We start from the raw sequence: 16,899 nt of genomic DNA on the forward strand, positions 1-16,899 counted from the left end.
TTCCCGTTGATGATGGCGCGAGTCCGTTACATTAACGGTTAAGTAATTAAATTACTTAAAGAATTCATTTTGGAGGGAGTGGATGTGATTGGCGGGAGCAACCGATGGACGAGGTGGCGGCAGGGGATTAGCAGGAGTGTAACAGATAGGGGAGTGGTTTCATGTAGCAGAGAAAACCATTTCGGAGAGGGTCTGAAGTGGTTAGTGGTTTTGGCAAGTGGGGTGCGAAAGCACAGAATGGCGCCAGGCTGCGGTGAGGGTGGGTTTTAATACCACCCATTTCGGACCCCCCCCGCCCCTCCTGACGGTAAAGTTCGGATGGTGAGGGGGGGCCGAAACATGATATTGGCCGTTGGATATTAAATGGGATTTCGAATGATGAGAAAGGTGACAATGCATTATCGTGATGTGATGGGCGTATGGTGAGGTAAGAAAATGAATTTAATGGAATGTGATGGGATGCGTTGCGCAATTGGCAAATAAATGAAATGTAAATGAAGGAATGATTTTCGGGTGGGGGACTTAGGAATAATGCATCAAATGTGTTTTGATACACCAAACCTTAGAATAAACCTTTATCCCTTTGCTTTTCTCTTGCACATGAAAATACCTTTAGAATTTGACTTAGGATAAGATTTTCATGCTTTTCCTGAAATCACCATTCTATTTCTGCCTACCCTCTCATTTCAATTCTTTTTCTAAGCTAACATTTTCTCTTCTTGTTTTGCAGGGTGAATTTCAACTAGCAGACCCAGATCACTTTTTTTTATAATGAAAATCTACCTTATCCTATCACTTATTTCACCATTGATTTAGATTAAACTGTTGAATCAATTTTATTTCCACCTAGCTACTGGTTTACCAAGATTAAATTGTTTGGTAAATCTTTATTCACTAACATATTGAACAGAAACTTAAATGTGTTCAATCATGATTAAACTGTATGACTTGAACATAACTTTAGTCATTATGGCCTTCGAAAACAAGTTGCACACAACCTTATTTGATAAAGAACTAAAAGAACTAACTTACCAGTAGTGGAATTTAGAATTGCAACACTTTCCGTATTATTTTCTATTTTTTCTTTTGTGGGGTTCTTATTTCCTTTTTTCTATTTATTTTTTAACATACCCTCTTTTCATTTTCTTTTTTCATATATTTTGGAAATCATTGGAATATTGAAATTATTTGCAATATGAAATAACAAATACAAAATACTCAATCACCTTAAGATCTTATAATTTATAGGACCCTAACAGAGTACAAGAGGTGGAATATTTGGGTCATATTGTATCTCATGAAGGTGTTAAGGTAGACCCTAGCAAAATTAAAGCCATTAAGGAATAAAAAATCCTCACATCCATAAAGCATATGCAAGGATTTCTCGGGTTGATAGGGTATTATCGCAAGTTTGTTAATAATTATGGGAGAATAGCAACACCTCTAACAACATTACTAAAGAAAGATGCATTTTCTTGGACTCCAGAAGCAACGAAAGCCTTTGAACATTTTAAAGAGGAAGTGCCAAGCACCTGTCTTAGTTACGCCAGACTTCACAAAAACCTTTATTGTGGAATGTGATGCCTCAGGAAATGGAATTGGTGCTGTTTTAATGCAAGAATAAAGATCCATTGCTTTTGAAAGTCGTCTAATCAAAGGAAAGTATTTACACAAATCTATTTATGAGAAGGAAATGTTGGCAATACTACATGCACTTAAGAAATGACGACCTTACCTAATGGGAAGACACTTCAAGGTAAAACAGATCATGATAGTCTTAAATACTTTTTAGAACAAAGATTATCTTCAAAAGAGCAGCAAAAATGGGTTACAAATATGTTGGGTTATGACTTTGAAATCATATACAAAAAGGGAAGCAAAGTGTTGTTGGAGATGCATTCTCAAGAAAGGATGAGGATGTGGAAGCATTGCTTGGCGCCATTTATATTATCCAACCAGATTGGATAAACAAAGCAAGGGATGAATGGAAGAATGACGAAGAAGTGTGGGCACTCATTCAAAAGTTACAACAAGACCCCAATACATCTGATACATTTAGCTGGAAAAATGATTCATTATGGCACACTCAGGATTTTTAAAAACTTACCACATGGTTAAGAAGGATTTTTTTGGGATGGCCTTAAACATGATATTCAAAAGTTTGTGGCAGAATGTTTGGTTTGCCAATAAAATAAAGTTGAAACAATTAAGACCCCGGGTCTATTACAACCTTTATCCATTCCAATTCAACGTTGGGAGGAGGATTCAATGGATTTTATCACAGGTTTACCCAAGTATGAAGGAAAGAGTGTCATCATGGTGGTAGTTGATAAACTTACCAAGTATGCACACTTTTGTGCATTATCTCATCCCTTTAAAGCCATTACAGTTGCTACAACATTTATGGAAACAATTCAAAAGATACATGGAAACCCAAAGATTATTGTAAGCGATAGAGATCCCATTTTCACTATAAATTTTTGGACATAATTATTTTCTTGTCTGGGTACTCAGTTAACTCATAGCTCATCTTATCGTCCTCAATTTGATGGGAAAACTGAGACAGTGAACAAATGTTTGGAAGGATATCTTCGTTGCTTTGTATATGATAAATAAACACAATGGGTAAAATGGTTGCCTCTGGATGAATGGTGGTATAACACTTCCTTCCATATTGCAGCAAAAATGACCCCATTTATGGCACTTTAAGGATATCATCCACCGTCCATCACGTCATATTTAAGAGAAAATTCTAAGGTTCAAGCAGTGGAAGATCACATCGAGCATTAACAACAAGTTCTCCAACTCTTAAAGGATAACCTCACTTTGGCACAAAACATAATGAAACAACAGGTAGATCAACATCACAGCAAAAGAAGTTATGATGTAGGTGACTGGGTATTTCTATGGCTACAACCATACAAACAAATGTCTCTCAAACAAGCTAAGAAGGATAATAAATTATCACCAAAGTATTAAGGTCCATACAAGGTGTTGCAAAAGATTGGTACTATGGCATACAAATTGGAGCTTCTTATAGCTTCCCGAGTGCACCCAGTTTTCCATGTTTCATGCTTAAAGAACGTTATAGGTGACAAGCTCATAGTTCAAACAATATTGTCATAACTTGACAAGGAAGGAAAAATCATATTGGAACCTGAAGCAGTCATAAAAACAAGAACTCGATAGCTATGAAATCGATCAATTTCAGAGTATCTCATCAAGTGGAAGAACTTAACTGATGAATATTCCACATGGGAGAATGAGAATTTTATACAGAAACATCCAGAACTACTCAAGCATTGACGACAACACTTTTCTAAGGAGAGGCGCATGTTAGGTCCCTATAATACTAGTGTATTCCCTTATTATTATTGTCATTGTAGCCCCTTATTGTTATTGTTGTGCCCATGTTGTCCCCATATTGTTATTATTGTGCCCCATAGAAGCCCACTATTGTTATTATTGCGCCCTTACATTATTATTATTATGTTGGCTTTGACTATATTGTGACCCCTTAGACTCCTATATATAGAAAGGAGGTCTTGTCATTTGTATCATCCAAGAATTGTTCATTTGTGTAATGTAAAGGAGGTTGCCCCCTCGAAGAGGCTAATTTTGAAGTCGTTGCTCTATCTTTTCTTCTATTTTGTGAGCTGGTTACATAACATATAGAGTGTCACTTCCATACATAATTACCGGCATAGAACCATAGAGAATTGATAATCATCACTATGAAGAAAAGCGAGCCACATAGAGAATATGTAATCCATCTAGATTTGATGCGAGCCATAAAGATGTGGCGAGCTACTAAATATATGAGGTTCTTAGATACAAAGATCATGGAGTATATAACATAGTGAGCCTTATGCTAAATATTATGTATGAGCCACTGTTGTGAGCCATAAGGGATACAAACCTCTATGAATCAAAGCAAGCTACAACCACTGTGGTATACAAAGTGCGAGCCATATAAAAATAATGCAAGCCTCATAGTTAACGATGCAAGCCACAATTGACTAGATATGAGCCTCCATATATATATATATATCGAGCCTATATATATATATATATATATATATATATATATATATATCGAGCCTAAGTAATATTGCGAACCATGCAAGTCATTGTAAATGATGCGAGTTATAGAAGGATAATACCAAGCCACTGTAGTTATGTATGAGCTATAGGATAACAAAACCGAACCACTGTAAAAAGAATAACAAGCCACTGTATTTTTCAATGCGAGCCATAGAAATATATAGATGTGTGCCATAGATGTAAAGCAATCCTTTAGAGAATAACGTAAGCCACAAATGATATAGATCGAGCCTCAAAAGAGATTGTGACGTTACTGAGAAGTTGTATGTGAATCTTGTCTTTTATCTTCCATAGATCTCGACACAATCTTGTTCGGTCACATGTACATTTACTGTCACAAACCCTAATGCTATAGCTCTTATTACAAAGAGACATGTATTTAAGAAGATCGAATTGTATAAATAAAAGATGTCATTGGCATTTGATTCAAATGTTTCCAATATATGCTATGTCTTGAAAATATACTCTAGAAGATTACCAATCTTTGTCATAGTTGTCTCTGCTAGGTTTAGATTTTCAGAAGTAGGCTTCCATAGGTTTGGATCCATTAATTAGGGTTACCACAAAGTTTCATATTATTTTTCAGATATTTGTTATTCTTTCCAAACTAGGGCGAGTGCACATATCATCTTTTCTTTAACTCATATTCCATACATATAACATAAGTCTTTTAATTGGAAGTTGCAGACCTCAACATATCTCATACATGATAATTGCTACAACGATGATGAGTCTTCTTCAAGAATGGCAACAAGAAGTGATCTTCAAACTGCCATCCATTAATTGATATCATGTTGAGAAACCAATAGGGCAACAAGTTAGGATTGATTTCTCTTTACCTGTTAATTTATTGTGAATATGTGTTGGATTCTTATTATTTTTATTATGTTCTCTTCATCAAACAATTACCAAAACATAAATCATGACCATCACAAAAATACAGTGAACACAAGATATAACCTATAATATAGGGCAAAACCCCACAAGGGGGAAAACCAAACCAATCTTTTCCTTTTACAGAATCAAATCAAAGTGAGAAATCGAAGACCCAAGACTAGTACAAGCATCCAACCTCTAAGATGCCAATTCAACCACTGCAAATTCTTAGCCACAATGAACTTCCTTTTATCTTAGAACATCTACTACAAAATTCTTGCATTTATTTCAAGCAACTACCATAAAGAACTTCACATTCTTATCTCATACATCTGCCATAGGAACTTCACATTCTTATCTCATACATCTGCCATAGAAACTTCACATTCTTATCTTCAGAACTCATTAGAGAAAGCACTAAATTTCTTGCCATTTGATGGAGAATGTATGCCAATATATAATTGTTCTCATATGCGAAAAGACACATCTTTTGAGTGAGATGACTTGTCATCTAGGAGGGACGACTTGGCTTCTTGAGGTGAATTGCCCTAACTTACATTTGAAAATTCTTTTTCCTTTTTCTTTTTGAGAAGTCCAAATAGGAACTTAACTCTTTTACTCAACAAATCCTAGAAGTACGAAGAACATGCTTAACTAAGAATAAAATAAAACAAAATTCTTTTTCTTTTTCTTCTTTTTGCTTTTTATATAAAATAGACAATGATAATTATGAAGATCGAACCTAGTTACACTTTTCAACACATATAAAAAAATAAAATTCATTATTAGTTAAAAAAAACAATGACATAAAGAGCATTATAGAGATGCTTAGTGAAACTGGAAACTCTCAAGTGATAGGTCATGAGGAAGTTGACACCTTGATTAGGACTAGATTAGGAGGATTGTTCGGAGGTGTGGGTCCTTTGCCATGAGCAAGGACAACTTCATCGTAGGCAAGTCATCTATCCATGTCTTCATGCTCCATCTGAATTTCATCCAACTGTAAAATGATCTCTTGTTTGGCTTCTTTTCTCTCAAGGAGGCATTTTCCCAACAAGGTCTTGACATGCCAATATAGATTGATCATGTGCAAATATTGATTCTACCTGCATTTGGTGTGTTTGGTGTTCGACGCCCAATTAGTGATAGAAGTCAAAACTTATGAGCTTGAATGATCTTCCTTGTCAATCACTAAATCTTCTTCTGTCAATCTAATTTCTTCTTAAATCTTGAAGGGGGTTTGAAGATGGTATAATCGAGCGAAATATTGGGCACGAGTACGAGCTCTAGAGCCGCCTTGAGCTCCTCTGTTGCTTGAGCCATGACAACAATGTCCCTATTGACAAGGCATGAAGGAGAAGTTAGAGGGGCTAAGGGAGAAGCATGGGGAGAAGAACTTAACAAAGCAAGAGATATAGAGTGGGCTTGAAGTGACAACAATGAAGGGATGAAAAAGGTGACAAGGTTAGAACTAGGAGGGAGGGAACACAAGATGAGATAACCAAATTGCCTTGGAGAACTGAAATGCTTCATGACAAGGAAGAGGGTGTATAAGAGAATATTATACTTAAGGTTGCAGTAAGGTTAAGAAGGCCCCACACAAAGTAGGAAACAAAGAGCTACGAAACTGATATTTTGGAAAGGCAATAGGGGAGATAAGTCCTTATAATAAAAAAAAACTAAGAATATTGAAAACAAAAAGAGTCCCATGTGAAGGTAGATTGAGCAACGCCGTCGGGGTGTCTATCTTTCGGCGGCAACACCAACTTGAGCACCAACCTTCCCCTGAGCAAGTGAGAGATCAAACTAAAGAAATCCCAAGAATATCAATGCCAGGAAAGCTAGGCAAGGAGGGCCTAGTCCTTCCCCTAAAGGAAAAGCTACATCGACAAGAAAGGAGGCAAACATACTAGAGTGAAGATCCCAATGATACATGTGACAACAAAAAGAAAAGAGCCAACAACATGATGTTACTATTACTTGGGTAGAGAGCCCACCACCAAACCTCATGATTTTCCACTTCAAATTTGTTATATCTCCGATACCACTTGTTATAGATCTAATCCAAAAATATATGAAAAAAAAAATATACCCAAGAAATAACAAGATCTGAATATAGATCGAAATGCTTCTTTATTGATCAAACCCTTAAGGTAGGGCAACACCATACATTCACTCCTTAAGGAAGGAGAACACTCCACAAGCCATATGCCTGTTCATACAATATTCCTTGACATCTCTCAATGGGGAGTCTCTAGCCTCTATATAGGCCTCATACATACAATACCATGGGTCATTACCATGGTTCCCTCAATACCATCTATTTAATACCATGGACTTATTACATTATTGCTAAGTACTTGTGGTCCCTTACATGATACAGGTTAACCACCTTATTTATTACTATGGCCCATCCCATTATTACATTATTCCCTTGGGTACCTCCCTCTGTACCCCATACTATCCCCCCTAGGTATACTACATTCCACCCCCCTTAAACATGTTTCATCCTCGAAACATAAGAAGAACACAAATAATAAGATCTACTCAAAAGAGTAGTCCACTGGTACCATGCACGTGCATCTAGTCATCCAGGAGAAAGGTGAACCCTCGATCTAGCTAGTGCTTCGCTCGCTTGAGATGGAAGTTGACCCTAGCGGCTCTTCTATGTTGATGTGTAGTAGGTGGATCGTTGCCCCTATCTATCTGTCATGCAGGGGTTGTTGTACTTGTGGCTAATTCGTTGCCATCTTGTTGGTTGTTTTCTTGCGGGGTGATGTGGGTGGTGATATGCTGAAGTTTTGACCAACGATGTCTTTTTCTTTAATTCACCACCTAACAGAGCCTGATTGGTATCTGGTACATGTTGTGGTGCCTGTTGTTGTTTCTTATCTTCCAATATTACTTCAACCACTGAGTCCTCATCTGATGTATCAGTACGTGTAACATTTTCTGCTTCAACCTCCTTGGACTCTACCTGTTTTTCTGGTACCTAGTTTGATGTTTGTGTTTGGTTGTCGACCATCAAGGGCTCATCATCTGATGTGTCAGTCCCTGGAACATCTTCTGCTTCAGCCTCCTTGGACTCTACCTGTTTATTGATGGAAATATCCTGTAATGTAATTTTCTTCTTTTTATACCAGAGCTTCAGGAATTTCTTCTGCACATTAATATTGATAGTACCCACCGATTCCATCCAAGGGTATCCCAAAACAACATCCACATTAGCCATATCCGAAGCATAAAAATCAGAATGCAATACATACTTTTCCATAGAAATTTTCAAATCTTTATAAAGTTGCATCTCCTCAATATTAACCTGTGTGTGCTCCATTTGTTTTGGTGGAACTTGCAATTTTTTTGCCAAATTGACATTTATAATATTTTGTTTGCAACTAGGATTTATAGACATAATGATCTTCTCCTTTTGAATATATCCATGAACCTGTAATAAGCAGATACCAGTAGAAAATAACCCCACCTGTTTCTCATTATCTTGTTTTCTAACATGAGACCATCTATCTAAAAAGAATTTTTTAAATTCTTCTTCGGGCATGTTGGAACACTTATTTTTGTTAAGTAATTCCCACCATGTGGCCGCTTCATCTGCAAAATTAGCCACTACCCAAAATCTCCAATGTTTTTCCCATAATGATTTTTTTTTCTTTTATGTATTCTTCAATAGTAGGGCCATTATCTTTTCATCTAAAATATAGAACTGTCATGAAGAGGGTTTGGGAAAAAAAATTCACTTACTTGGCGAAAATTTGAAATTGTCATAATCTAGTCAATATTGCTCAGAATCCTTATTATGACCTGTTTTCGGAAATGGAACAACCATTCTGCATCTTTTCATGTGATAGAAATCCCGATCTAAGCATTGGAGTTTCAGATTCGCGCTGCAACTGTCCTGCAGTCACAATTTTTTTGAAAAAAACGTTGTTTTTAAATCAGTGATATCTCCCTCATCCGGACTCTGATTCGACTGATTTTTTTTTTTTTTGAAATTGAGTATTTTTTTGCAAAGAACCTAGATCTGCAAATAGATTATGCAAATGTTGCCCCAAAATGCACAAATCTGATTTGCAAACTCGCCGCCTCGAAAAATGTCTGCAACACAGCTGATTTCTAAATCAACGATATCTCTGTCATCTGGACTCCAATTCGGTTGATTTATTTATTTATTTTTATTTATTTTATTTTTAAATTGGGTATTTTTTTTCGCAAAAAACCCAGATCTGCAACTAAATTCTGCAAATTTTGCACCAAAACGTACAGATCTGATTTGCAAACTCGTCGCCCCTAAAAATGTCTGCAACACAATTGATTTTTAAATCAGCGATATCTCCCTCATCCAGAGTCCGATTCGGCTGATTTTTTTTTGTCAAATTGGGTATTTTTCACAAAAAACCTAGATCTGCAATTAGATTCTATAGATTTTGCACCAGAACATACAGATATGATCCACAAACTCGCCGCCCCGAAAAATGTCTGCAACACAACTGATTTTTTAAATTAGCAATATCTCCCTCATCTAGACTCCGATTCGGCCGATTTTTTTCTTTCAAATTGGGTATTTTTTTGCAGGAACCCAGATCTGTAATTAGATTCTACAAATTTTCTATAACGTACATATCTGATCTGCAAACTCACAACCCCAAAAAGTTTCTGCAAAAATAAAAAAATAAAAATTCTCTGCTTTGCCCAAGAAAGTGCTCTGATACCACTTGTTATAGTTCCGATACCACTTGTTATAGATCTGACCTAAAAATATATGATAATAGAAATATATCCAAGAAATAACAAGATCTGAATATAGATAAAAATGCTTCTTTATTGATCAAACCCTTAAGGTAGGGAAACACCATAGATTCACTCCTTAAGAAATGAGAACACTCCACAAGCCATATGCCTGTTCATACAATATTCTTTGACATCTCTCAATGAGGAGTCTCTAGCCTCTATATAGGCCTCATACATACAATACCATGGGTCATTACCATGGTTCTCTCAATACCATCTATCTAATACCATGGGCTTATTACATTATTGCTAACTACTTGTGGTTCCTTACATGATATGGGTTAACCACCTTATTTATTACTATGGCCCATCCCATTATTACATTATTCCCTTGGGTACCTCCCTCTGTACCCCATACTATCCCCCCTAGGTATACCACAAAATTTGCTTTGAGAACCATCAGACCAGGTTTTTCAGTAGCATTTAATACCTTTGCATGCAAGCTCATTGACAAAACTAAGCGTGTTAAGTGCTCCCATGTTGAATATTAAAGAGAGGGTGGTAGCCATGCCTCCCTCATCAATTGCATGAAGTGATAACATGGTACCATCCCCCTTTCCCTCTAATATGTTTGTACACTCCATACAAAAAAAATCCATTTATACCTTCATAAACACATTTTAAACAACAAATCGTAATCTAAACAAAAATTCTATTACAAAATTATAATTAAAAAACCTAAAACATAAAATAACTAGACTACACTAGCTAAAAATATAATATATATATATTTTTATTTTATTTATTTATTTATTTTTTTTTTTCAGAGAGAAAAATCTTCATAGAATTATATTCAGACAATATAAAGAGTACATAAGATATGACAAGGATCAGAAACCTTGCAAGCATCTGAATCAAAATCTTACAACCATAGGATATCCCAAAAGAGATCATCACTATATCATTACCAAAATCAGTGCAAAAAAGAATCCATAACAAGATCAATAGCTGTCTTAAACATATATAACACAAGTACAGGTAAACAGATAAATGAAAAGAAAAACTAAAAATATAATATACTAATACACACTAAGTTGCGCAAGTAAGCTGTAGATATAATATCAAAATTAAAATTATATTACTAATTTACACGATACTTTTAAATACATTTAATATTTTTTTATCTTCACGGATGTCAAAAAAGAATTACCCCTAAAACAACCTTTACCTAACATATACTTTTGGGTAAAACCTTCTATCTATTTCTGATTGAGAAGAAAATGATGAGCATGATAAAAATGTTTAGAATACAAGATCTCCTATTTGGAACTTTGCGCCTATGAAAAATGGGCTTACAATCATAACCTCTCGCACTAAATTACTTTCTCACATGTACCTTCAACAGAACCTCTTCCCCTAGCCCTTCGATCTGTCGCGGAATTGTTTTTCAAACTGTAAAACCTACTCTTTCCTCTATGGGGTAGGTCAGAAGTCACGCTAATGAATTCGAGCACAAATCGAATATGTATACATAATAAAAACACAGTCCGCGAATTCGAGTGCAAGTCCAATTCTTACTAATTAACGGTTTCAAAACTAGAAACACTATGGGCGCGGCGAGGAATCAAGAAGGCAATTTTTGAAATACAGCAGGTACGAAGAATAACAACTTTGTAGCAAATTCTGATTTTGAACAACGGTTCATCCCATCGGCCCCCACAGGTATGCAGTCACGTAGTTCCAGTCAGGGTAATTTGATACTTACCGGATGCATATTTATTCTATGCGCAGGCGTGGCAGCAGCCAAGCTTTATTGGCGAGGAATTTAAGCAAGCCAAGCGAAGATGGTTGGTGTTTATTTTGTTGTATTTTTCCAATTGCAAAATCCTCTGCTGTTATTTGAATTTGATGAAGACAGATATTTATTCGGTGTTAGTAATAGTTAATGTGCATGTATGCGTGTTTGTTTGGACAGTTCTCGATTGCTGCCATCAATGACACGGAGTCGAAGAGCAAATGGGAGCCTTTGGCACCGACAAAAGAAGCTCAGGTAGTTTAGTTTTTTAGGCCTGATAGGTTTTATAATTTATTTCTTTACTTACACTGGCTGGAGTTATTAACTTAACAATCTCAGGGCTCTTAGGTAAATTCAGAAGAAACCTATGAATACAGCCAATAACCAATTGATGAAGAAACCATTGAAACCCTTGAGCTGCTTAAAATTTGAGTTACCACTGGGCTTACAATTTCATCTCAACTGTCTTCTGAAAGTTTACTATTAGCTCGCAAACATATGCATTTTTAAGCTTGAAGTTATGCCATCAACGTCCTAACTTCATGCCATATACTGAAAGATTAGACTAGACTAGATCCAGCCGCAAATTCAGGGCAACGTATAAGTAAAATATAATCTTTACGGGCAAAACAAGGTTTGAAGGGGATTTTAGACGTTGAATTCCTGATCTGGTAACCTTACCTGTGTAGAACTTTTGAGATTTGGGCAATCAATGCGAATTCCAAAATTTCACTTCGACCTTGAAGCTTCTAGTATCTATAACCTGTGAAACTTTCAACCACAAGGCTGGTCTGAAATATTAAATCACAGCAGTAATATTTCACTTTCCTTCAACCCAATTTCACCTGACAGTCCAAGAGAATAAATATCATGTAAGTGTACTTCAATACAATGATGCTACAACCTTTAGGGCATACTTTTCAAGGCATAATAGAGATTTGAAATATAACAGCAGCAAATCTGCTCCTTTATCTTCCACATGTCTTAAATCCCTTAAGCGATTCAGATATATGTTATGTCAAATTGCTATGAACAGTGAGAGCTAAAACTTAATAAGAAGATAAAGTAAAGTTGTAAACTGAAAAACAAATCTACAAGTACACAATATTGGGACAGTTGGAAACTTCACACACACATACATATAAAGGATAAAGTACAAGTACATGCCATAGTTTTATCAGAAAGCTGGTACAAGTCAATCTCTCCAAACCATAGGGAGGGAAACCATAAGAAAACACTATTCATGAACTCCTCTTCTCTGGGAATTTCAACCAACTAAATGTGTGAACTCCACTCCCCATGTCTTCTACTAGGGTAAAAACCATAGCGTTACAACAAGAGCCATAATAAACATCATCATCTTCAACATCATGTTCATCTCCAGGGTTTACAGGAGTAACGACCCCATTTCAAACCCCGGGATTACTATAACTAATTATTTCATTATCACTTGTAGTGACGTTCAAATATGATTGTTGCGATGAACCAATATCTAAATATTTTCCGTGATAAGCAAAAAATGTTTGAGTGACTGATTGGGAATGTGAGCACCGATACAAACCACGATACCATGAGTGGGAACTAGTGAGGGGTATGGGAAATTAACCATGCTTGCTATTTTTAGAAAACATCACCTTGAGATCTATGACAAAAAATTGAAATCAAAATTTTATTACCTTGTTTTCCCACTAGCCCATAATTCATTGAATGAAGCTATGGGTAGTTGAAGCAACTGTCTACAACATTTGTAGGGGGTTTAGTGGTTGTTGTGGACTACTATAACAATTCATTGGATAGCATGGGCAAGTAGCCATCTTGAAATTCGAGGGTTGACTGACAAAAGGTGTAGGGAAAGGGGGAAAACACATGGTTTAGACGTCCATGAGTTCGTTGAGACCATACCTAGAAAGTTAAGAGATACACAGGTGCTTGCAGTGGTGATTTTGTGAGCAGAGAACTGCCATTTTTTAGTGGGAAGTTTGCTGGACTGTTTTTTGTGCTTAAATAGAGTTTTCGGTGCCCAAATACGCCCAAAGAAGTGCCAATTGTGGATTTGGACATTGTTGGTGTGTTTTGGGTTCTATAAAAATGAATTTTGCATGCCCATTTCTTATCGGGCAGCTCTGGAACTTAACTGAACAGTGGAGGTTGTGAATTGATGCATGTTGGGTCAGTGTGATAAGCAATGGGAAAGGAAATCGCTGAGGGACTGTAGAGTTGTGAAGGGATTTCTGTGTTGCTATGCTGGATAGATGAGAGGCATCTAAGATTTGTGGAGACCCTAGGCTCAGTGGGCAAAAGTTGATGTTTTGTTTTTGTGAAGGAGAATTGTGTTCACCCATCCCGAATTTCCAAATATTGATAGTGTCCCCTTCTGGTATCATAGCTTAGCTAGGGGATGGTCAACGGTGAAGAGTATTGGTGCAACTGAGCATATGGGCGGGTGGAAAAAGCTCATTCCCAAGTCAGTTGTCAACTTTTAATTACAAATAAGTATTGCCTATGATACTTATTATTATTGTTCAATTTCTCTCTGAATTTTGTTGGCAAAATTAGAGATGGAAAATGTATGTCTTTTCTTTTATGGAATGATATGGTGTACAAATATGTCACTTGATGCCTCCCCTATTTCCATAGGTATAGGGGTAGGATTGGGTCTAGTATAGTTTGAACCATTGAGCTTGTATGAAGAGTAAGCTTCACTTGTGATAAATCTCCATAAGACCTAGATAAGTGTAAGTCCATAGCTAGAGAAAACATATATTAATGCATGACCAAAATATCTACCATATACCAAGAGTTAGTATAATTAATGGAGGCATGTTAATTTCGGTATAAACTTGGTTATTTTCCAGGGGAGAGTGAAAATTGTAATGTTTAAATTTTTGATAGTGAACATTTGCTCATATGATTATGACATAGATATTTATTTATGCAAAGATCTAAAGTTATGTTTGATTTAATATCTGTCCATCAAAATGTATATTAATTAAAGTTTACAAGAGCTTGTTGGGAGTAACTTGATGTCTGAAGTGGAGAAATCAACTTCATAAGCTTACTACCTAAATATATGAAAATAAGTGCATAAATTTTGGTGGGAAGTAACCTTTTATAACTTTGCATTTTTACATTTTTACCCCTCCTGCTGGTCAACTACTAGATTCAAAGTTATATTAAGTGAGCCTGAGCCATAGCCTGAACCAGAGCTTGCAGCCAGAGCCTAGAGCCAGAGTGAGCTAGTGCTAGATTCAGTGTTGTAGCTAGAGATAGACTTATGTCCCATGAGCAGAATTTGGTTGGTGGCCAACCTTACACCACCACCAATAGAAGACTTTGGCTTTTGCTACCCATTTCATCAGTTTATGGTCATCTTTAAACCATCATTAGGGAGCACTTTCACTTCGTAGAAGACTTCATCTTCTAGCCAGACTTCAAATTGTTCTAGGAACTGCTTCGAGCTAAGTTCTAGAGTTGGTGGTCAACCTTAAACCACCATTAGTAGAAGACTTCAGCTTTTGCTACCTCATTTGGTTTGTGGTCTTCCTTAAACCACCATTTCAGGGAGCACATCCAACTGTTGGTTGCTATACACCTATGTATTTCAGCGCTCTTCTTGGACTCATATACATCCCTTCGGATTGGGTGGGGAATGTTGGAAACATAATCCTTTGTGGTTATGTGAATTTGGCCTATTCACTTAAGAGGAAGGCAAAAACCTTGAAATGGAGGCCAACAGACATGATAAGTCCAAGAGACCATTTTACTGACTCTTGGTTTTCATCTTCCAAGAACTCTCTTAGACTTATCATGATTGTTGACATTCACTTGAGGCTTTTCGCCTTATTCTCAACTAAATAGGCCAAATGCACACAAACCCAAAGGATTATGTTTCCAACATTCCCCCCCTTAATCCAAAGGGGTGTATATGAGTTCAAGAAGAGAGCTGAAATACAAAGGTGTATAGCAACCAATGGTTGGATGTGCTCTTTCAAATGGTGGTTTAAGGAATACCACAAACCAAATGAGGTAGCAGAAGCCAAAGTGTTCTATTGGTGGTGGTTTAAGGCTGACCACCAACTCTAGAACTTCGGCCAAAGCAGTTCTTGGAACAATTCCAAGTCTGGCTAATAGCCAAAGTCTTCTACCGGTGGTGGTTTAAGGTTGGCCACCAACTAAATTGTGCTCATGGGACATGAGTCTTATCTCTGACTACAACTTTGAATTTAACATTGGCTGACTCTAGCTCTAGGCTCTAGTTGCAAGCTTTGTGGTTTAGGTTGTGGCTTAGGTTCACTTAATATAACTTTGAATCTAGTAGCTGATTATCAATTCCCTCCTTGTTAGATACAAGGTGAGAACATGGAGATCTCTCCAATGCAAGACATGTCAATACATGAGAATGAACTTTATGGTATGACTGATATATCTTCTTAGCTGTTGAAGACCATTGCCAAGAAGCAATCCATCCAAGGTGAATCTTTGCTCTTGCGGGGATAGTTTTAAAAACTGAAATTGGGTTTTGAACTGGCCACCTATCTAATCAGGATTCAAACTAGAATCAGATCGAACTAGATTGAATTGGATTCAATGAAATGAATTTGAAAAAAATAAATAAAAGACTTAATTTTTAATGATTTTATTTTTATTTTTAAGGCTTCAACCCATGATTCCAAACCATTAGAGACAAAATATGCAAAGTTTGCTCACCTATATACCATGTAAGGGTGAATATATCAAAATGGCACAAAGTGCAATACATATCAACAACAAAATACACAATCAATGAGGCTACAAGTGGCCTCTAGAGTCCAAAAACAATGCTACAAGTTTTTGGGCCATTAGCCTACTACAAATCACTGATCAACGTGATCACTCATCAAAGTCATCACTGTTTCACCATTGCTAGAAATGGGATTATCAAAAAGAGCTACATAAACATCATCTAGCTCAAGGTCTTTAGATTTGGATTCCTCAAACTTATATATGGTAGAAATTGAAAAATCTTAACATGCCTAACCAATGATTTTGGTTTGAGTGAAGGGTTCATCTCCTCGACCTTATGATATGGTAGAAAAAGCTTAGCACACCTAACCAATTATTTTGCTTTGACTGAATGGTACTTTTTTGTTAAGGCCATGGTAGAGAAGTCCAACAATTAATACCACCAACATCAACGAAGTTTAACAATCAATACCAACACTGTCAAGGTACATAAAATGCTTCATACTCTTGATAAAATGCCAATCCCATACCCTCACACATGACAAAATCTAATTGAAACATTGCAATTGACCAAATCTTGAAATCTTGAAAACTGTTAAGTTTGTTGGATTTTGAGTGAGATCTAAAATTCTAGTTTCTCCATATGAAATCTGATGAAG

At 36.4% G+C, this 16,899-nt stretch overlaps 1 protein-coding gene across 2 annotated transcripts in view; it reads left to right on the top strand.

The window, feature by feature from the left end:
- The first annotated feature begins 11,036 nt into the window (after positions 1-11,036).
- LOC149250531 (Tetratricopeptide repeat (TPR)-like superfamily protein) overlaps positions 11,037-16,899 on the top strand; it is a 201,941-nt gene continuing 196,078 nt past the window's right edge. For both annotated transcript variants that reach the window (XM_089459117.1, XM_089459118.1), the window contains exons 1-3: positions 11,037-11,376; positions 11,515-11,570; positions 11,699-11,773. In XM_089459117.1, coding sequence (XP_089315243.1) covers positions 11,568-11,570; positions 11,699-11,773 — 78 coding nt within the window. In that variant the 5' untranslated portion in view covers positions 11,037-11,376; positions 11,515-11,567. The remainder of the gene's footprint in view (positions 11,377-11,514; positions 11,571-11,698; positions 11,774-16,899) is intronic.

The sequence above is a fragment of the Pinus tabuliformis genome, chromosome 7 (genome assembly GCF_031772625.1).
Source record: "Pinus tabuliformis cultivar Carrire ecotype Pingquan chromosome 7, CPIR1, whole genome shotgun sequence".
Classification (NCBI taxonomy): Eukaryota; Viridiplantae; Streptophyta; class Pinopsida; order Pinales; family Pinaceae; genus Pinus; species Pinus tabuliformis.